General features: G+C 36.5%; 1 protein-coding gene across 1 annotated transcript in view; it reads right to left on the bottom strand.

Annotated features, from left to right (window-relative positions):
- PRKN (parkin RBR E3 ubiquitin protein ligase) overlaps positions 1-24,193 on the bottom strand; it is an 821,278-nt gene that overhangs the window by 258,980 nt on the left and 538,105 nt on the right. Inside the window, exon 9 of the mRNA XM_058168152.1 lies at positions 162-298. Coding sequence (XP_058024135.1) covers positions 162-298 — 137 coding nt within the window. The remainder of the gene's footprint in view (positions 1-161; positions 299-24,193) is intronic.

Raw genomic sequence — 24,193 nt, 5'->3', positions numbered from 1 at the left:
GCAGAAAATGCTAAGAGAAAACATTATTCAACACTATTAATTTATCTTCAATACATAACAGAGGAATATTCGTTTTTTTAAGCCAGTAATTTCCTTCCACTGTTTGTAAAAAATTTTTATTCCTTTACAAAGTAATAAAAAAGCACTAGTGAACAACTTACCCACACATGGCAATGAATACCCAAAGATAGGATCGTGGACAAACTGGCGATTGTTCAACATAGTCACACAGTAGAGGTGAAAACAATCCAGGCAAATGACATGGTGATGAATGCATGGGAAGACTAACACAGGACTCCTAAACGATAAGAGAGAAAGAGAGAGAGAGAGAAATAAAAAAAAGTGGTGAGAAATTAAGCTTCCCACATTATTACACCAATCTGGCGTGAGCTTCATGCAAATAACATTCAGGACTATACTCTGTAAATTTAATTCTAAAAGGAGATCCACGTCCACAGAAATACTTAGAAGCTTGTGGAACTTGGAAAAAGATCATGCAATACCACTGGGACTGCTTCTTTATAAAATGCCCACCTAACACAAAGACAAACTTGTTGGACTAAAAAGATGAATAACTGTTTCTGTGAACAAGCATACCAAGCAGAGTGACAGAGTCTGAATGCTAGAATAAGAGCCCCTATAGCCAGTGGTGGGATTCAGCCAGTTCGCACCACTTCAGGAGAACCTGTTGTTAACTTTCTGAGCAGTTTGGCAAACTGGTTGTTGGAAGAAATCATTAGAGCAGAGAACCAGTTGTTAAATTACCTGAATCCCACCACTGCCTATAACCCACACAGTTCTGCCTGCATCAAAAGGCCACTTTAAAAATATTGTATGATCCTAATGTATCTAATAGTAAGAGAATGATTAATTCTTAATTACTCAAATATTAGTGACCATAATTCACCAAAATCCCCTAATCTAGCAAATTTATCTCTGCCAACAAATAGGAAGAATAAATAGGAAGATCAGCTCTGAACATGCTTATGCTACAAGGGCAGTAATTGACCATGAGTTATCCAGATGTGCTTAAGATGGGTGGCCATATAAATCATGTAAATACATAAATGATATAAAACTACTAAAGATACAGAACCATTTATGTCACACAAAACCACGCTATCTTTCAAGATTAATCACACCATTGCCAACGGTACCTCTAAATGTCTATGGAGATTCTCAGTCATCCAGGTCATGGTTGCCCCAAAGATGCTTTTCCAAGAGGCAATTGGACTTTCTGTTTTTTCTTTGAAGACATTTCGCTTCTCATCCAAGAAGCTTCTTCAGCTCTGAAAGTCCAGTTGCCTCTTGAGAAAGCACCTTTGGGAGTACCTCTAAATCAGGGGTGTCAAACTCAATTTCATTAAAAGAAGATTCAGAATACTATGCAGTCTGGCAAAATTGGTACACATGGACAATCAATAGAAATAGAAAACAAAATACATATAAGGCTGTTGATGATTAGATGTATATAATGTATACAGAAATTATCCGAAATATACAATAATGTCACGGCTCTGTTGAATATGTACAATTGTTATGAAAAAAAATTGTAATAAAAATAAATTAAAAAACAAACAAACCTCAATTTCATTGAGGGCTACATCAGGGTGGTGGCCCGGGTAGGCCTGGCTAGCTGGATGTTGCTCGTGTCAGGGTGCCTGTGGCAGCCCGAGTGCTCTGTCAGTGAAAAAGGACTCGCAAGCTCCGTTTTTGGCTGTGATGGCCTCTTGCAATCCTCTGCCAGTGAAAATGGAGTTTGGGAGTGCCTCACGCAGCCCTCCCAAGCTCTATTTTCACTGGCAGTGGCACCGTGGACCAGTCCTTTATTGTTCCCAGGGCAGCCCCGCAGGCCAGATCTAAGCACCCCGTAGGCCGGATCCGGTCCCCGGGCCTTGAGTTTGACACCCCCTGCTCTAAATATTTCCTTCTTATAAAACACCCAGTTCACATATCCTAATCAGTTTTAAAACATGTTGTGCCCTCCTGCAGTTTCTTTTGGTGCCCAATTTGAAAAGCCCTAGCCTAAGGTAATTTCAAAATGGAGTTTGGGAGTGCCTCACGCAGCCCTCCCGAGCTCTATTTTCACTGGCAGTGGCACCGTGGACCAGTCCTTTATTGTTTCCAGGGCAGCTCCGCAGGCCAGATCTAAGCACTATATTTGAGGACAACAATATATTGTTATCCTGTGTAAACCAAAAGAAGACCATATTAGCAGGAGGAGGAAATAAACTTTTTTTTAATTTTAATTTTTAATTTTTTTAATTTTTTTTTAAAAAAGAAGGAAATAAACTGTTCAGAGGTATGTTAGCGCAATCTTCTTTCCAAGGCTTAGCTAATTGGAAAGCCTACTTTAAACAGGTATGGACATACGAAGCAGATTGTTCAGTGAGTAGGAAAATGGTTACGGTTCCCCTATGCCTATCTTTCTGAATTTCAGAGATACAGCGTGTTTAATTGTCATTAAGCAGGGCTAATAGTTGGATTTCATCTTTGTGACAGAAGTTTGTAGTAAAATAAAAATGTCTGTGGTTCCTTCTTGATATGACATTTGCCATTCACTCAAGAATGTTCAACATGATAAGAAACTTGAAGGTAGGGCATTGGCAAGATTGATTTGTAAGGAGGATTTTGTTTCTTTTGGGAAAGGAAATATTTCTTGTGTGCCTGTAAATTTCCACACTGTGTTCACAACAATTTTCCATGCTGAAAAGTTAATTTTGGCAACTCCATTGCATCCAGAATTCAATACGTTCTTCCTTGCTGTGTGGCGATGTAAGATAACATAAATTAAATGTTACATTTTTAAAGAAATAAAAAGGGGGAAAGGGGCAGGCAGATAGATTAATGAAAGAACCCCCTGTAAATCCTGAAATAACAAGATGTCTCATTTAAGATTGCTTCAAAAGCTTCAAATTGGATACACAATTCCTGGTTCCCTTTTCTGCCCCTATTAATATCTACAATTTCTTAAATATTTTAAGACTACCATTTAACTCTTTGCAAATCTGTTAAAATCTTCTATCTAATCTTAGAGTATTAGGCTGCATGTGATTGATATACAGTACATGAAATATAATATTCCATAGTTTTGCATACACTATAGGCGAATACATAATCTTCTTTCAAAATAAGCTTTAAAAATCCATCTACTGCTGGAGACATCAAGATAGTGTGTCGGTAGCATTAAAAATATAATCTCAGTGTTTTAAGGGATTTCACTGACTAAAGCAGCTTACAAACTGAATTAAACAAAACCTCCCTGCTACTAATCCTTATTAGTTGACCACTTGCTGTTTTGAAATCCAACCACCCCTTGAACAAAAATAATCTAAAAAGGGAAGAGGGAATTGGATGGGATGAGTAAACCAGCCTTTCCTTGAATGTATGAAAGACATTAAATGTGTTGTTCGTTTTTCTGCAGAGCAGTTTAACAAGAATCATTTTACAATTTAGAAAAATTCAGATCTGAAATTGTGCTAAATTAGCTGATGGAAACCATGCCTCATAACAACATGAAAAGCAATTAATTTCAATCCCTCTAAAAAAACTAAACTTTCCAAGCAATCTCACTTCTTTTTTACACACAACATTGTATAAAATGTTCAATAATGATTTAAAAGAAAATAATAAATTATGGAACATATGGATCCTTCTCTTAGCAAGTTATGTAAATTGTCAATACTATAAAAAAAAATCTAATATTACATTTTAATAGAACCCTTTTATAGGTAGTGCTGCACGAAACATTTGTCTTGAGGATACACAGGCACATAGAACAAGCTTTCCATGTACTATTTAAGGATTCATTCAAATATCAAAAAAATAAATAACATTTTAAAATATGTATTTAAACAAAGGAATATTCTAAGAAATAAAATTGTTAAACAGAGAGACAGTGACTGAAGTTACACAATTAATGCTTAATATAACATGTATGAAAGCTAAACCATACCAAAGAAAGTATATTTAGTTGTTTTTATGATATTAAAAAGAAGTATAAATGTTTGGGTTTAATGTCTTCCCTGTATTAGATGATTCCATCTCCACCCTGTCTACACATCCATTCTTTTTATCAAGTTTAATATTAATTTTACTGTTTTAACTTTCAATATTCAAACAATTAAAACAATTCCAATGTTTTAATTCTGTCATTGTTTCATCCTGTTACTTACGGTATTGTAAGCTGCCTAGAGTCACTTGGTAGAAAGATGGGCAGTACACAAATTTAATAAATAGCTAAACAAAATAATATTTATAAATATAAAAAAAAACATTCCTAAAAATACTATTGGTAAATATTTAATTCCTGATTTCCCCATTTTATTTCCTCTAGATTTATTTATTTACTTCTGTTTATTTGTTGCTCTATTTATTGACTTTAATGGAAAGGAATGGGAGCCTATGGAGAGAGCCTCTTATTCCAGAAACGTCTCAACTAGCACACAAAATGTAATTTTGCAAAGCTTTTTCCTGCTTATGATCTCTATTTACTAGTGAAAGAGGAGTTATGAGTCTAGGGGGACCCATAGTTTGTCAATCTATAATCAGCTCTCTCCATAACAGCACACCTTTTGGGAAATAATAAATGGATTGACTTTCCAGGGTTAGTTGGCTTTCTAACATTGACTTGATGGGATTCAATCTAGGCCTGTTTTACAAGCCACTCTAAAAACTCCAGGTCCATCCTGCCTGGCTCAGAATAGAGATATCCAACTGGTAACATCTACATATTGAATATATTGTATCTCATGAGCTGCTATGACTTTTGGATACCATAGAACAGTGATGGCTAACCTTTTCTGGACTGAGTGCACAAAGCATATGTGCACGTGCCCAAACACCCAAAATTCAATGTGCGTGCGGCCCCCACACATGCATCCTGTCCCACGCATGCCTACGCCCCCGGCATGCCCCCCCGCATGTGTGCACGGCCCCCTGCCCCATCCCGCCCCAGCGCATGTACGCACACACCCCGCATGCGTCCCACTCCCCGCACATGCACAGCAGAGTCCCGAAGATCAGCTGTGCATGCACAGCAGAGCTGAACTGGGGTAACAGTCACGTGCCATCAGAGAAGGTGCTGTGTGCCAACTCTGGCACATGTGCCATAGGTTCGCCATTACGGCCATAGAAGCACATATACTGTATAATATACACTACTTGCATTATAGAGAAGATGCATGAAGATATCCTGGGTTGTGTACCAGATGACGCATCATTGTTGTACAGCTTTAGGAAGTTATTTAGAGCATGGCTGCAAAGAACAATAATCTTATAATCTTATATTTGCTTAGCTGGGAGGTTGAAAATTATCATAATTTTCTTTTGCTCAGACTCATATACAGGTAATCCACTACTTACAATAGTTCATTTAGTGATTGTTCAAGGTTACACCAGCACTGAAAAATGTGACTTATGACCATTTTTCACAGTTACGACCTTTGCAGCATCCTCATGGTCATGTGATCAAAATTCAGATGCTTGGCAACTGGTTTATATTTATCACCCTTCCTGTGTCCAAAGGTCATGTGATCACTTTTTATGACTTTCAGACAAGCAAACTCAATGAGGAAGCCAGTTTCGGTTAACAACCGGGTTACAAACTTATCAACTGCAATGATTCACTTAACAACCATGGCAAGAAAGGTTGTAAAATGCAGCAAAATGCACTTAACAAATGTCTCACTTAACAACAGAAATTTTGGCCTCAACTGTGGTCCTAAGTCGAGGACTACCTCTACTGCTTGATTGCCAAAATCACAGGTGTGGGCTGTTGACTTTTTCTTAGAGAACCTTCATCCATCTGCTATAAATGATTTAAAACAGGGGTCTCCAACCTTGGCAACTTTAAGACTTGTGGACTTCAACTCCCAGAGCTCCTCAGTCAGCTTTGCTGGCTGAGGAGCTCTGGGAGTTGAAGTCCACAAGTCTTAAAGTTGCCAAGGTTGGAGACCCGTGATTTAAAAAATGATTCAAGAGCCCATCCCTAAAGAGAATCAAATAGAAAAGCCTATGCAGCCTGGGTGCTGGTCACTGAGAAGGAGCTCTGGATTCTTTGAGAGATCATTGATCTAAACTGTGCAGTACTTCGGTCACAATTACACTCCATGAGCTCCAGATACTGAAGATCTACTTGTCTAAGGATCTTAATTGAATTTTAGCCATCCAGAACAATCAAAACACCAACTGAGTTCTTTTAGTCATGTTCTAAGCATACTGGAAAATAATATTATTTATTCCTCTGCACCTTTTTCTTAGAATCTTAAAATGGAATTATTTTAATCTCAAGCATATTTGACACTTAACAGTCCATCATTCCCGGGCATCACATAACCCCTGTCTGGTTGGGGGTGGGGCAGAGGAATATAGCCTACTTTACTTTCAGTGTTATAAACACAAACTTATGGAAAGCGGAGCAAAAGTTGCTACAATAGGAAGCCTGATTAATTCCATACATTCTTTTTACACTTGCCTCTGGTTGAGCCACGGAAAGTTGTGGATAATACCAATCAGGTTGGCTGCAATAGAATCCTGACAAAAGAAAGATATGAAGGCTGATCTTGTTTAGATAAAAGCCCCAGTGGGAAATAAATTGTTTTGAGTATATCTAAAATCTTATGATCGGTATTATTAATGTATTGAGAGTCAGCCCAGTGACCGAGAATGCTATTCAGTGTGAAGAGATATTTGTAGGCACAATAGGGACTAAAAGATACATCTTTTGCTACCTGCTTATGAAAAACTTGGCTTAGCTTTCTTTTCTATTATTTCATAGCCTTCAATTCTGAGAAAGAGGCTAAGCAATCTAAGGTTAAGGAGAATGCCACATCGATCAGTCTTTTCATTAAAGACAAGCAAACTGACATCCCACTTCACATTTCTCAAATGTAGCTAAAGCCAGTAGATATCTATAGGAGAGAGCTGTGATGGAAATGCTTGAATTTATGAAAATCCCTAGGGTCATTTGCAGGTGACAATAGGATTTTTTCTCACTTCTATGTAATATCTTAACCAAATAATAATAAAAAAGAGGCATATATCTGTACAGCCGGCTCCTAGGAATTATTTTCACAGAGGCAGTAATAGCCAGCCAGATTTTGTTGCTATAGAATAAAGAAATACACTGCTGTTGGTATTCAGTCAAGAATACCATATTTATTATAAAACGCCCAAGAGTTTCCCATTAGCACATTTTTATTACATTTAGCAATCTTCTTCTAGCTGCAAAAGCTTTCTATATAAGCACCATAAAATTATTTTCAATTTTGGATGGATCTCTGTACTCTTCCAAAACAATTTTATTTTGAAACATCCACAGGAGATTTCTAAGCACATTTCAAAGAGAGACACACTATTGGAAATAGATCTGAAAACGAACAAAGAAATCCAAACTTTTTTTTTTTACAAAAAAATAATAATAGAAAAATGAGGAAGCTATGTTTACACACACACAGCTCCAAAATCACACCTGTTATCACCAAGTAGGGACATTTTCATAAATTTGCTATAAAAGTAGAAAACTAGCAAAATAATAGCAGAAGCTCACATTTTATTTCCATCTCACCATGACTATACTTCCTTTTTGTGCTTTAGTTGTACCTTGGCTAGTACTTCGAGTTTTCAAAGCAAGATTTCCTGAAGTGGTTTGCTTTTTCCTGTGCCTTCTTCATAGCGCCGAGGGAATGCGATTGGGCCAAGGTCATCCAGCTGGTTTCTGGCTAAGGCAGGACTAAAACTCACGGTCTCCTGGTTTCCAGCCTATTGCCTTAACCACTATACTTTTATATCTCTATATTAGACTAGTCAAAAACTTTGAAAGAAGCAATTAAAGCAGCCCTCCAAACCTCAGAGTGCTGAGGTACTATAGGATGGAAGTGTCTTGTATTTGTGCATATCCATATGCAGATACTTTGGAGAGCTCTGAAAGCAATTATTCTGAAACATTTCAGTGCTTAGAACAGCAGATTCAGAGGAGTGATTTAATCCTTTTATGAAGTATCTCTCAGATAGTTTTCACAATCCTGCTTCATAACTGTATATACAGCTATTGCTAACTACCTGACTAATATTTCCATTATTTCACTACTTAACTGCTTCAGAATAAAAAGAATTGCAATTTTTTAAAACTTCAAAAGGCCATTGAGTGAAAGAAAGCAACAAATACAGACAAACAGCTTTGAAATGACCATAAAATATAATGAAGGGATTCTCTCTTCTTTAGACAGAAGATAATATAACTCAAAAAGTCTGATTGTGCAAAATGTTTTGAGCTTGAAACTCCCTGTCTGGATTTGATAATAATTGTTCCAATTTTCCTATTATGATACTGTTTTGATAACTATGGAAATTTCCTAAAATGCTCTATTCCAGGGGTGTCAAACTTGCGTCGTCACATTGTCATCACGTGTCACATCACGATTCCCCCCCCCTTTGCTAATCTGGGGTGGGCGTGGCCAGTGTGTGATGCTTCTTGCCCACAGGCTGCAAGTTTGACGCTCCTGCTCTATTCAAATTTGGAGTACTTCTGGTATGGTTAAGAACAAGATTTTGAAGCTCGAAATCTTTATTTTCGAAACTTTTGCCTCTGTTTAAAAACAATTAGAAAAATCAACACTAATATTGGAGAACACATAATAATCAATAAATTACTATCTCAATAGTGCAGCATCGTACAGTAGCTTCTTTTTTATTTTTTTAACTTCCTAATGGATACCTGAAGAAATCCAGCTGAGGGAAAAAGAAAATCTCATTTTGTATCCTGAGTAGAATGCAAATTATGTAGCTCTCCCCATTTCCTAACCAGTAAATGATAGAGTAGGAAGTTGAAATTGTCCTTGGTTGAAGCAGCAGAGCTTAATTTGTTAAAAAGGAAGTCAACTTAATATTCATTTTGTCAAGGAGTATGGATGGATGCTATAATCACAAAGGGTGCCATCTAATGTTAAGGGGAGGGGGATGAGTGTCTTCCCACTACCTCCAATGAATAGGGCAAATGTCCATTAAGAGTCCCTGAACGGTGAAGAAAAAAAATCGAAATGTTCTTTCTCACTGTCAGTCAATAATTGAATAATAGCCAAGGGAACAGGAATACTAGATGGATTAAAGATGGGAAGCATAATTATAAAAAGAAATATGTAAGGAAAGAATCAAGGTACAGACTGCAAGAAGAATCCTGATTGGTGTGCAATCAGGTAGGACTATTCAACCTTTGTTTGAAAACTTTCAGTTATAGCAGGCTCTTCCACTGCTTAATTGTTCTCACAGGCAGGAAATTCTACCTAGTTCATCTCTGCCTTGCTCTGTTATCCTTCTCGCCGCTGACTTGTTCTATCAGGGAAAATAAATCCAGACCCTCTTTCTTGTGACAGCCCCTCAAGAGATTGCTTCTGTTCTTTAAGCTAAACATACCAGCTTTTTGTAGGCTATAGCTTCCAATCCATTCACCATCTTTGTCACATTTGTCTGTATTCTTTCAAGTTTATCAGTTTCCTTCTGGTAATGTGAAAAACAGAACTGGATACAGCATTCCAGATATGAACTGATCAGTGTGGAGCAAATCTGTCATTTGTTCGGATCCCAGCATTATACCTCTAACTAATGCAACCAAAGATTGCACACTGCTGGCTCATGATTAATCTGTGGTCTACCAGGATACGCTGATTTTTCTCATAAGCAAGTATTTGGACTCATATATTATTTCCAGGGGAGAATAGGGACAGCAGAAGTTTAGATTTCCTCATCCATGTAGCCCTTGATTTTAAAAATACATCTCTCCCAATCTGTGTAGCAGAAGTAGAATCATGTTTAAATGTATACAATTTCTATTGCTATGTGCAGATTAAATATGTTATTGGTTCTGCTCTGAAATATGAACAGAACTACATTGACCACCATGAAAATAAGCTTCAAGGTACTTCATTTTTTATTCCTTTAATCAATTTATATAGTTGCTCATGTCTCAGATAATGGTTTTGTCACATAGGACTTTGAAACATATAATTGCCCACATTCATTCTAAAGTTGTATAAATCAAAGAAGACTTACTGTATACCTTCCCCAGGATGTCTGATTCAGCTTCAAATCACATTGGAATCAAATAAACACCAAATTCCGCCAATGGCAGCTACATTTCACACAGAAAGAGCAGCTCAGAATTATGTCTCTTTCCCCCCCTATTACTATATTTCACAATGAATTATTCAAAAGCTACAGTCCAATCTGGGATTTCTTCTGATTAAGAAAGACAAAGAACTACAGCCTAAATCTGTGGAACTGCATTTTGTGGCAAGCCACAAATTGTGAGATATCTTACTAAAAATAGAGAATGCATGTTACAAATTACACAAGTGCCCTCTGAGATATAATCAGAAATAGGAGATGAAAAAGTATTTAGAACAGTTGTAAACTAATCTATACTACTTTTTTTTAAAAAGAGAGAGATAAAAATACACTGTGGTGATGTACATCCGTTCAGAGAATAGGGACTATTGCTTCTTGAAGTGCTATCTAAGTAACCTTTTCTCTGGATCTGTCATATATGGTTATGACAAAAATATGACAGCCTACAAAGGAAAACAGACTATTGAATACTATTATAAAATAGTTAGAATTTCAGTCTGATAAACCCAATCTTCAACTTGCAAGATTGATGTTGCAATCTGCACCAAGAGGTAGTAGCTCTAATTTTATTGTAAGGTTCTATTAACAGAATCTTGCAAGTCTCAAAATACATCTCTCCCCCCCTCACCTTTACAGTCCAAGAAACTAGGGAGGGTCCCTTCTGAGATGTTTGCTATTTTTACATTCTTTCTGTGGGCTCACCTGCCTTTTGTCTGACCATGGACTATTCTCAGGCTCTTCCACCTGTCTCTCTCAGTTATTCCCACATAATATCAGAAAAAACTATTGATATTTTCATATGAAGATGAATAAGTTAATTTGTATCAGATAATAAATGTTGTTCTTATCACGAGAAAACTGGGAGATCAAATAACCAAGATAGAAACCATGTACAAATGGTCTCTTTCTGTAAACCTTTGACAACCAGGGTTGTTAAAAATTTGTAAGTTCAATGTGCTGTATAAAATAAAATGACAAGAGTTCAATTCTAAGTATAATGGCTTGAACCTCATAAAATCTAATGCTGGTTATAATGATTGCATGTACCTGATGAAACCAAATAAGGACAAAATGAACTATTCATTGCCTTTTGATGATTAAGTAATTATAGAGTCACAAGAATATAAGGTATAATGAAATAGTTCCCTTCTGGAATGATGAAGTCATAAGACTCTCTAATATGAAGACCTAATATAACACTGTATCTGTCTAATCTGAAAGCTCAAATAAGGAAGGTATTTAATCATAAATTATTAAAAAAGGGTGCATGTATTATCACAAAAGGACAAGTAAAACTCAATTAAGAGAACTGTGTGCCTTATATTAATTTCTATATCAGTTATAATTATGGACAATAATAAAATGAATAAGTTGCTCTATGAGGGAGATGGGCTATGATATAATAAATAAAATAATTCTCTATCATTTTCTATTGCAGTTATTTATTTATTTATTTATGCCACTTTCCCCTGTCTAAGGGTGTCTAAGGTTGGCTTACAAGTTATTTTGTTATAATGTAGTTGTAATATGTTTCTCTATAGTGTAATTTAATAATAACATTGAAGATTATTGAAAGATTATCAAAAATCATCCAAACCACTCAACTAACATTTATTGAAAAGTTTCTATACTCTAAAATGAAAATATGGAGCAATATCTTTCTATATACTGCAGTGGTGGGTTGCTACTGGTTTGCCCCGGTTCGGGTAGCAGTGGCGGAGGGAGGCTCCACCCACCCACCAGATGTCATCAAATACGCTCTGTGCATGTGCAGAAGCTTTGAGTGAATCGGTAGCAAAGGTAAGTGGAACCCACCCTTGATATAATCTAGATTCAATAATCAGATAAAAGACTGAATTTTGTATTATATGCATATTTTTACTTTTGATTTCCTTTTTCCCTTTACATTTTAATTTAATATAATCACTGCTATTTTTTGTTCATTTTTGTGATTTTGTTTCTTTGTTTCAAAATAATTTTGAAAATGTTTTGTGTGTTTAGATACAGTAAGTGCTGTTATCATTACTGGTATATCTTTTAATTGCTTATTGTTTATTGTTTTAATTGTTTATTTTGGCCAGAAAGAAACCTATATACAGACCTAAGAAAAACTAAGAAATAAATATTTCTTTAGAGTTAATCTCTAGATCTGAAACTTCAATTTTGCACCATTTACTACAATTTACTACAATTTATGTTTGATGTAATCATAAATTGGCAATATGGCACCTTCTTACCAAATGATGGAAGATCTACCCTTTCTTCCTTCAAGACAAAATGTGATGTTATTAACTGGACAGAGTCTTCAAATGATGAGGTCACTGTACTGCAAGTACAAGGAGACATCAGGATGAGCTTTTTTTGGGGGGGAAAGGGAACAGTCTATCTCCTTTCTTTTTGAATTATTGCTCACATGTGTTAAATGCATTCCAGAGAACTCACCTTGATTCAAGAATAGTTCTCCAGCTCAGGACCTGGGAAATATGTATTCAATATTTATTGGCTTGAAAAATATGCAAAATAACCACAGTGATTCCTTTGGGACATAATCCAGACAAATAAAGTATTTGTATCCTGTAGTAGAATCCCTAGGTCTTTTCAAGTGCTAAATTATTTCAGGGTTGTATTCTCAGTTGAGATAAAGGGTCTAATATATAGCTATCATTTTCAAGTGTTCATTTTAGTATGTCCATTGTTAAATCAACATTAAAACTTTTATTTGGTTTTAAATTGGAAAATAATCCAATGTGTGGCATTCATATTTGTTTTAAAACCTTTAGCGTGAGGTGCAGCAACAGTTCATTAAGCTTAATTATATTTACAGCTGCAGGTGTTACTGAATGAAATGCATATTTCTCACCATTTGTCCTTAAACAAAATAGCACACTTTTATTTTAACGTTCAGATAATATTTAAATATTCCTTATCAACTGTGTCTCTTGCAAAAATGAAGTTTCAAATCTGTAAAGCAAAGAAACAAATAACTAACGTTTTGCTGGATTAGACCAAAACTATGACTGTAATCTAGCATTGCTGGCATTCTGACAATAGCCAGATAGATACTTTAGGAACGCTACAAGAAGAACATGACATAATGGCTGGTGGAGCTGTTCAACTTGTCCGCAGTGAGATAACAGATCTCGGCCCTTTTGGATATACATAACTGCCATACACATTTCCAAAAGAGGTGTGACTTCAATCATGACATCACACCTCTCATCTTGTAGGTTTTGACATACATCTTGAAGATACCCATATAATAGCTACTCCACTAAGATTTTAAAATTCCATTTAAGACTTGGTCCTTAAATTATTGAAGGGCCCACAACCTATTGCTCTCCCAATGCATGTTAAATCCCTTATTGTGAGCAAAATCTTAATCTAAGACTGGTTAGATTTATGAAGCCTTATTTTCAAGGTACCTAAATTATACTTATTAGGGGTGTATGATGCTTTAGGTCCTATGACCAGACTACGAAACTAAACAACCACTGAACTTTCTCCGATATGACTTTTCACTTCACATGGCAATTCTCTGAACTGCTTTCCCATGTTTTCTGTATTTTTCTCCTATCTATATCTAAAGCTGTTTCTTTTTCAGTCTGTTTGCTTGGGAGAAAAACAATTGCATTTCTAAGAATCTCTCCCCTATGGCTGTGGAATGAGGTGAATGCAGGATAAATTAAAGCCATTTTTTTCAAAAGGCAGGACTGCAATAATATCAGCAACATACCTTAGTATGTCCTTCGGGAGATAGGGCGGTATAAAAATTCGAATATATAAATAAATAAATAAAAATTACATGCCTGAAAAAAAATGCTTTATCTGAATCTTCACAAAAAAGCTTTCAAAGAATTGCATTAACTTTAAAAGAAGCTGAGGAGGCTGCTTATCGTTAAGTAACATATAACTTTAACTCCTGCACTCCCAAATTTTATTTAAAGTAATGCTGAAGATTCTTATAGATAATTTTAGCTATTTCCTCATGCCTGTCATATTCATGTTGTTTATTTAACAATTTCTTTTATAGTTTGTTGATATCTGAATTATACCATGCTAGTTATCATGTAACTGCAACAATTAATTAGTGGAACAACTTGCCTCCATAAGTTGTGGGCGCTGGAGGTTTTAAAGAAGAGATTGGACAACTACTTGTCTGAAATGGTATAGAGCTTCCTGCTTGAGAGGGGATTGGACTAGAAGACTTCCAAAGTCCCTTCCAACTCTGTTATTCTCTTATAGACCATATTTTTCAGAGTATAAGACCCACTTTCCTCCCCACCCCAAAGTGGGTGGAAATGTCTGTGGGTCTTATACAGCGAATGTTGCTGAAGCCCTACCCACCCCCCGGCCCCCACCTTTCGACCATTTTTGGCCTCCACGTATCACATTTTCGGCCTCTACAGACTCCAGTTTAGACCCATGCCAGGCTGTGGGGATCGCCCAGCACATCGCCACCAATTGCCATCTCCGCGCATTGCGTTTTTGGCCTCAGCGGTTCACACTTTTGGCCTCCTGTTTTAGACCTGTTCCAGGCTGTGGGGATCACCATAGCACATCACTGCCAATCGCTGAGTCCATGTGACGCATTTTCGGCCTCTGCATGCTCTGTTTTTGGCCTCTGCATGTTGTGTTTTTGGCCGGTTTCATAGCCTGGTTATAAATTATCTATTAGTCTGAAATAAGGAATCATCAATATGCTTATGTTGCTCGTCCTCTCTTTCTTTTACTCATTAGATTTAGGTACTGAATCTCTTATTTGCACAGGAATTTTAAAAGTAATAAATTTCCATTTTTAAGACTGATTTGATAGCTGAATAACTTTTTGATTAAGTTTGGATTTTAAGTTGCTTTATTATGCTGATTTTGAATGCTGTCCTGGGATCCCTTTGGGTATGGATAAAAGTAAGCATATAAATTTTTAAGAAGCAATACAACATGTTTTTCTCCACAGAGTTAAGAAAATATATGAATTTCTTCTGTTAATTCAATGAAAAGGAATTTATTTCCCAAGAAGATGCCAATGTGTGACCAATGATTAGAAGTTTTCATTCTGAAAATAAACTCAAAAGATGAACTTTGGAACTGGCCAGTTGATAAGCTTTCCAGGAAAGATAGTCCAAGAACAATGTGTCACCCCTCTCCGGAAGTCAAAAAGTTCAAGGAATCACCAGATGGTTACAATTTCCATTCTCTTTGGTAGCCTCTCTCTCATTAAGCAAATATAAGAACAATCAATTTATAATTGCACTTTTGTTATGATCCATCCTGAATGCTACCCCAAAGATTTGAATTGCTGTAACCAGCTTTGAATATGGGCATCAGCTATCTTGATTACTCATTGCTTTGTGAAGATTGACTGCACTTTAATATGGCACAAGGTTAATCTGATGTTTGCATGACTTTGGGACTTCTAGAAGCAGAAATGACAGTCTGAAAGTAGCTTTGTGGAAAGTAGAACCAATGACTGCTGAGAAGAATGATAAGTCAGTGAATAAGACAGGCTCCTCAGAACCTCACACTCGCTCCAAAAAGGCGTCCTTATGTGGAGACTGCAAGACAGGAGTTCCATTTGCTTCTTTCTTAAAGCTATTGTGTTACCTTGTTCTCCCCTTCTCAACCCCTGCTGAAGTTGAGACCTTTGTGATTCCAGATCCTCCATTTGGAGCTGTGCCTGAAGGACCAAGGAAAAATGTGTATCTATGGAGAATAGTATCTAAACAATCGGATTTGCCTAGGACCATATACTGCAAAACATCATGCAGTTTGGTTTGTACTGACTTAGCATATTGTGTAAGCCCAACTATTACAATTTTGTAAGCTACACTTTTTAGCTTACAAAATTTACCTTTCAAAATTGGGGGAGCTAAAATCCAGCTACTTTGGCTTGTTCATGCTTGCAACAAACCATGGCTTTGCATAATGTATAAATTCAGCCAGGCTGACATAGTCACTATAACTGCTGACAATTTAGGTTTTGATTTTCTATCTAGACTAACAGAGTTTGAGCCAATGCAACGTAGCCTCACCAAACATTTCTTTTTATTCCGAAGAGGCCAAATAAATAGCTGAGCAACCTCAGTGTGAAAGCAGCAGGTTGCTTACCTTTTGAAAAGATACATCTTCCTTTTCTCAATAGGATTTTATCTCTTGGGGGAAAAGAAAATCCTGTTTATTCCCATCCATTTATTTCTCTTATATTTGGGCAAAGCATAAAGGAGAGTTCTTAAATCTGCTGGACTACAACACACATATTGCATTTTGAAAACTGCTATCAAATACATATTGAAGAGATAGTGTCAAGAAGGGCTATTAGAAAGCTTTGAATATTGAACAGGGAAGATTGAACATGATGCACATGTGATTTCTAACTTTCTTAACAAAATACACCAAAGCAATATATTTGTTTATTACATCTGTACTGAGTGTAATCAAAGACTCTCAATTGCTCACATTATAACCATACAACAATTATTAAGGCAGTTAAAACTTCCATGGTACATTATATATATATATAATTAAATCATAAAAATAAGAAAACAATAGCACAATATGCCGATTCCCAAAACTGATGGGATCTCTCAAAAGGGCTCTGAAACAATTACATTTTTATTGACTCTTGGATAGTGAACCAAGTGGTAGCTTGGATTTCCAGAAAAAGACTATTCCTTAAATCGGGGGGCGGGGGGGCACGGTGGGACAGACAGACAGACACACACACACAGAGGCACAGAGAGAGAAACAGCGCCTGTAAACCATTTGCAAGCCATCTGCAAACCTCAGTTTCCCTCACCTTTCAAAATTGGGAAACCAACAGCAGTTTCTCTTGACATGTACGAACTGGATGGGTCAACAAGTACCCCAGAACCAAGCTGTATAGAGATTTTGAAATTAAACTCACACTTTATATTTTATCCAGAAGTCTTTAGGGAACAAGTGCAGTGTCCAAAGCATAGGAGTTATAAGCTGAAGTTGACCTAGGCCAGCTAACAGACAAGCTGTTGCATTTAGACTGATACCTTCTACTTATTTTCTCATTGTAAATAGATGCAAGATAGTAACAGCTGCCCACCCCATCTTTTAATTAATTAATTTTTAATTAATTAAATTAAAATTTTAATTAATTTTTAATGTCATATTTCCCTATTTAAAATTTTCATTTTCATTTCTATGCCTTTAAATTTTATAAATTTTTAATACTTTATTTGTAGACCGCCCAGAGTCTCTGATTTTGTAAACATAATAAATAAACAAACAGTTGAATGGGTACTCTTTCAACTGATACAGTAAGTTAAAATAAAAATTTGGACACTTGGCAACTGACTCATATTTAGGAGGGTTGCAGTGTCCCGGGGTCATGTGATCAACTTTTGGGAATGTCTGACAAGCAAAGTCAATGGGGAAGCCAGATTCACTTAAAAACAGTGTTACTAATTTAACAATTGCAGTGATTCACTTAACAAATGTGGCAAGAAAAGTCATAAAATGAGGCAAAACTCACTTAACAAATGTATCACTTAGCAACAAAAAAATTGGGCTCAATTGTGGTCGTAAATTGAGGATTGCCTGTACATGAAGTAAATCAAGTGATTTTTTAAAAATAGGTACATTATAATTAGTCATCTTACCTTTATTAAGCTTTAAAAATAAAGTTTTAAAATAAGATTTATTTCAATCCTGACAAAAATCTTAGACTTTTCTGTTATAAAGACAAAGCCATGAGCCTATTTTGGGTTACATATGATGGTCGAAATTACAACCTATTCTCCCCACTATTTTACTTGCTACTGTATCATAAAAAACCTTTTCGTATTGATTCGTCCGCAATGCTCTCTGAGCTTGGTTATTTTCTTGCAGATCCAAACTAGATAACATCATAAGCACTAGCACTGATGATGTTACCTAGTTTGGGGAATGAAATATCTGCAAAAAAACAGACATTTCATTACCCAAACTAGGTAACATCATCAGTGCTCAGAGAAAATCAAGGACCCCTCATTTCAACCCCAAGCTACAAATGTTTCCTTTATTGGTACCTCTAAAAATGACATATAATTTGTAAAATATATACAGTCAATATTAAAAGCTTAAAAATGGCCCAGAACAGAGTACTACATAAAAAAATTAACTGTAATTTTCTTTCTTTTCATAATTTTCCCACCTGTCTGCCTTTCTCCCTTAACCCATCTTCCCTTTCAACCTAACAAACAGAGCTAGATTCTTAAAATTATAGTGTTGCTCTGGCTCCAAAAATCAAATCTTTTCTCACCTTCCCCTTAGGCTGATTCCTAACATTGATCGGATTGCCTAGAAATTTGAAATATTGCTCCAGTTTCACATATGAGTAGCTCTGGGAAGCCCTTACACACTGAGTCACGACCAGATGGTTATTACAGTAGGAATTATGGGTTTAGTTATGACCCTGCAGTGATGTTGGGACTTCATTATCCAAAAGCTACTGGACCAGTACAGTGGCACATGGGGCGTCTGGCCTATACACCATACATTTATAATAGCGCAATGATTATGTTCCCCTTTCCTGTGAAATCAATACTGCAAATATGTCACTGCCTGCCATTTTTTTGCCTCACCCTAAAGAAAACCCCTGAATGGATAACAGGTTTCCCTCTTTAAAATTAGACTATTTTTGTTTTTTAAATGAGAGTCAATGACACATCCTGGCAGGCCTGACGGCCCAATGCAAAAGATGGCTTCCAGGCCTGGAAACTTTCCCCAGATGTGCCAATTTGACATCTCTAATAAAATGGAACTTTGAGGAACTTCAAGCCTTGGAGTCTTCTTTCGTTGGGGGTGTTACTTGGAACCCTGACACATCTACTGTTTCCTCCTTCAAGAAAGCCATAGCCTCCAAACATAATAACATAAGCGATCATTAGATCAGTGAAGCAGCAAAGATTGTGTAAATAGTACCGAATAGGCTACCAACATTTTGGGGGAAAGGTTTTGTGAGCTGGCTTCATAACTGACAGTCATGTAATAAGGGGTGAGTCTTGTCACACTAGAAGCAAATGATTTAGCATTCAAGCTGTATCACTAAATATATATGACACATCAGTTGCCTCCTTGCTTGCATACTCTCCAATTCTGTCTCGCTCATTTCTTTTAAAGTCCATCCAAAATGACAGAAGTGTTGAAATATCCATGTCCCCCATTCCAGAAACACAGAAATTTTTTTTTAAAAAAACAACTCTCTGACTTCACTTATTACAGGACAGCTTTTTTTAATGGCCTCTATTGCATCCTCCTCCTTGTGTAATTTCAATCCAGCAGTGTAAAAATGATTTTATGAAACAAGAAGGAAAAGCTCTAAATGTAAACATTGCTAATTGTGTATTATAAGAAGCTGAATATATGTACCAGAAAGGCAATGGTCCAAAATGTATGTCTAAATAAATCGTGAGTACTTACATAAAGAAAAAAAACCCGTGAAGATTTGGAATTGCTTCACAGTCCTCACATATGAATATTATGAAATCATTGGGGAGATCTGTCTGTGGAGATTCTCAGTCATCCAGGTCATGGTTGTCCCAAAGGTAATTTTTCAAGAGGCAGCTGGACTTTCTGGTTTTTCTATGAAGACGTTTCGCTTCTCATCCAAGAAGCTTCTTCAGCTCTGACTGGATGGTGGGGAACGGAAGGATTTATATTTCTTGCAGACAAAACAAAAAAGCACCTTTGGGACATTGGGGAGATCCGCAACATACAGTTTATGATAAGAGACTTAAGAATGTTATAAAATCGAAGAGTTCTATAAGGAAGACGGGGGGGGGGGAATCCAAAAGCCACAACAGGAAGCTGTTTAATTTGCAACAGCAAATGTTGGAAGCTGTTATTTCTACCAAAGATTATAAGGTACAGAGTGCCTAAACATTTTTTTTTTGTTTACATTTATACCCCGCCCTTCTCCGAAGACTCAGGGCGGCTTACAGTGTATAAGGCAATAGTCTCATTCTATTTGTATATTTTTACAAAGTCAACTTATTGCCCCCCCAACAATCTGGGTCCTCATTTTACCTACCTTATAAAGGATGGAAGGCTGAGTCAACCTTGGGCCGGGCTCGAACCTGCAGTAATTGCAGGCTACTGTGTTCTTAATAACAGGCTTGCCATAGGCAGCATTTGCACTTGCCATAGGCAGCATTTCCTTAGTTTTAAGCATGTAAGTTCAAGTATTTCTGTACTTAACAACCATTTGTTTGATGACCATTCCAAGTTACAATGACACCGAAAGAAGTAACATGACCATTTTTTATATTTTACGACTGTTGTAGCATCCCTGTGGTCACATGATGAAAATTCAGATGTTTGGGGCAACTGGATTGTATTTATGATGGTTGCGGTGTTCCAGGATCACATGTTCGCCTTTTGTGAGCTTCTGACAAGCAAAGCCAATCGGGAAGCCAGATTCATTTAAGAAACATGTTACTAACTTAACAACTGTGGTAATTTACTTAACAACTTTGGAAAAGAAAATCATAAAATGGGACAAAATTCACTTAACAACTCTCTTGCTTATCAGTGGAAATTTTGGGCTCAGTTGTGATCCCAGGTCGAGGACTATCCCTATGCATTTAACTTTGGAAGAAGGGGATTGTTTTAATTTTCTTCCAAGTAGAAAGTATCACCACTTCTATTTACTTAGGGATCAATTGAGTAAAGGTTTGTACACAGTGGTATGGTACTTCGTGAGTTTAACTAGAGTATCATTCCAACTAATGTTATGAACAATATGATAAATTATTGTAACTGGTTGGTAGTTCTTTGCATCCACTGCCAGCTATTTAAGTGGCCAATTAAACTTCCTGAAGGGAAAAAACCCGGAGCCTCATTTAGAAAAGACCTTGGAGGTCTTCTAGTTCAGTCCCCTGCTCAAGCATCCTATATCATTTCAGACAAGTGACTATCCAATCTCTTCTTTAAAAAACCTCCAGTGATGGAACATCCACAATTTCTGAAGGCAAGCTATTCCTTGTTAATTATTCTTACTATTAGGAAATTTCTTCTCAATTCCAGGTTGCTTCTCTCCTTGATTAATTTCCATCTATTGTTTCTTGTCCTGAACTCTAGTGCTTTGAAAAATAAATTGAACCCCTCTTCTTTACGGCAGCCTCTCAAAAACTGTAATATTGCTATCATGTCCTCCCTAGTTCTTTTTTTCTCCAGACTAGTCAAACTCAAATCCTGCAACCATTCTTCATAAGTTTTAGTCTCCAGGCCTTTAATCAACAGCTTTATTTATTTGTTGCCAATATTGTACACCTGTTGTGAGAGCTGCAATGGCTACTAGTCTCTTTTTGAATGCAATTCAAGATGCTGGTTATTGCTTTTAAAGCTCTGAATAGCAAATGCAAAAAATAAAATAAAATGTGTGGGTCAAAATGCAGTAAGAGAACTAAACAAACAAGTCAATGAAGAATAAAACAATGCTTTCATCCCGAATTTATATTTCCAGGGCTAGAATAGAATAGAATAGAATAGAATAGAATAGAATAGAATTTATTGGCCAAGTGTGATTGGACAGACAAGGAATTTGTCTTGGTGCATATGCTCTCAGTGTACATAAAAGAAAAGATACCTTCATCAAAGTACAACATTTACAACACTTGCATTAATCTAATGCATTAGCTTGCATTAGAAGTAATTGATATAGAATCTGGGCTAAAATTACTACCTATTGTTTTAATATTATTTCAGTTATCAACGTCTGGTATATTTGCAGCAGTAATTTATGACATTCCCCTTTTAAGTAGAATTGAGTCGATATACGGAATAGTAACAATAGTCAGGTTAATAGAGGTGTGTAGCACTTTGCATTCATAAGCTGCAGCAGTTGCAGTGTTGTATAGGAAAAGGCACTTTTGGGACGAAGGAGGAATAAGAAGTGCCTCCCGATCTGTTCCAAGGGACTTTTTTGGCTTTGCATTTAAACCACTGGACAGTTGTTCATAAAATTGTACATAATGGGCTTCCGGTGAAGATGGCCAACTGAATACACACCCAGGGAGGGATTGCTCAAGGGATTTTCCCTGGGCTGTAGCTCTTCAACTACTCACGGAAGGAATTGGCATTCTTTCAGTATATATGACTCTCCTGGGTTAGGGAAAGTTTTTGAATTACCCTTCAAAATCCTCCAATATAGCTGAGGTCTGCAAGTAACTTCAGGAGCTGTGCTTCGAAGCAACTGTGTGCCAAAAGCTGGCGGTGGAGGGTGTTAGATCGTGGGAGGCAATGAAGAGGCGGGATGACAGACGGTAACTTCGGCTCTTTATTTAAGTAAGTGACTTCTGCAAAGGCTTAGCCGGCAGTGCTCCCTTTTAAAGGGAACTGTCCCACCAATTCAGCCACTGACAAAGCTTTACTTTTCTCACCATTTTGAATCCACCAATCCACCATCAGCCGAAGAGGTTGTAAAAAACCGCTTTTAAAAGGCTCCTCTGACAATCCCAGCTGAGTTGCCTGATCGTCAGAGGCTATTAAAAGCATTTTTTACAACCTCTTTGGCCAAAAAAAAAAAAAAAAGTTGGCCATGCCCACCCAGTCACATTACACACACACCCCTGAACCCAGCTACACCCACAGAACTGGTAGTAACAAATTTTACATTTCACCACTCAATGAGTTAACTGGAATTAGGGATTTTTATCTGTTTGATATTTGTACTTGAAAGTCATAATCTAAAATCTGAAAATGTAACTTTGATATATACATAAAATGCCTAAGTAATTCCTAAAGTATGCAAAATGTTATTGAAAATGTATTTGAGAGTATCTGAATTAAGAGAACGTTTTAAAAAATGATGTATTCATTTAAAGTAAAAAAAATCAGATTTTCAAAAAGGATGTAAACAAAAGAAAAAAAATAGTATTCTATGTGGCGGGGGGAGGGAGGGTGCTTTGGAGGGAGGGACCTAACTTTAACATTGAATTTTGAAGTATGTATGTTAAGAAGTTAAAAGAAAAAGATGTATTAGAAAGTTTTGATTTCAGAAATGTGTTTATAGAAAAGTTCAGCTCTTTAAAAAGGATGAAAAGAAAAGAGAATATTTTTCCTTGTGAAGTCAAAGAATCTGAAAGAATACAGTGAACCTTGTTAATATAAATGGTAATAGTTTATAAAGATTATTAGGTGCAAATAGAAACACATATTATTTCCACAGCCAGGAAGATAAAGCAGAAATGGTTAAACTGATTATGTTATTCAAAGAGAAGAATACATTTAAGTACGTTATAATTTGGATATCACTTCAGGATTTTGTGCTTGTGATGAAAAAAAATGAAACTTTGACATTTATTTTGTCATAGATAGATTTGTTGTTATAGAAATGGCTAGTTATATACTAATGTGTAAAAGAAAAAAGTTGAGACTGGAGTGTTTTTATCTCATACTGTGCTAAAAAGAGTCGGAGGTCAACGCCTTTTCCCCCCCTTTTTCCCCTTGTACTTTACATTTTCTTTCCTCCTCTCTGTTTCCTTCCTCTAATTTCCCATTTCTATTTCTCTTTGTATTTTATATATAGATCAAACAATGAAAGCCATAAAATGTGAAAAATAAAATTGTACATGATGACAACGTTAAGAAGAGACAACAGCAATGTGAAGCTATTGAAGACCAGCACCAGAGGTGAAATGCTCCTGGTTCGGACTGGATCGCCCGACCCGGTAGCGATAGGGATGGGTAGTTCAGAGAACTGGTAGAAAAAATCCCTGCCAACCCATCCCCGCCCATGCCCATCCAATCACCTGGTCCCCACTTGCCTACTTGTTGCTTCTTTTGGGCTTGCTCCTGCCTTGCTTTGCTTCGGCTGCTGCAATCAATTGCATCAGCTAGCAACTGAATCTGCCTGCCTGAAATCCATCTCATCGGTGAGCAACTCAATCTGCCTACCTTGTCTCTTGAATTGGGTAAGTAACGGGGGGGGGGAGCTTTAAAAAAAATAGTTAATTGAGTTTTTTTAAGTTTTTTTTTTTTAGGCATAGCAATTAACTTTAAATTGCTACATCTAAATTTAAAAGGAAGTTTTAAATTTAACTGTTTTTATCTAAAAATAAAA

Source organism: Ahaetulla prasina, chromosome 1 (genome assembly GCF_028640845.1).
Source record: "Ahaetulla prasina isolate Xishuangbanna chromosome 1, ASM2864084v1, whole genome shotgun sequence".
Classification (NCBI taxonomy): Eukaryota; Metazoa; Chordata; class Lepidosauria; order Squamata; family Colubridae; genus Ahaetulla; species Ahaetulla prasina.
This window is presented reverse-complemented; position numbering and strand designations above follow the sequence as displayed.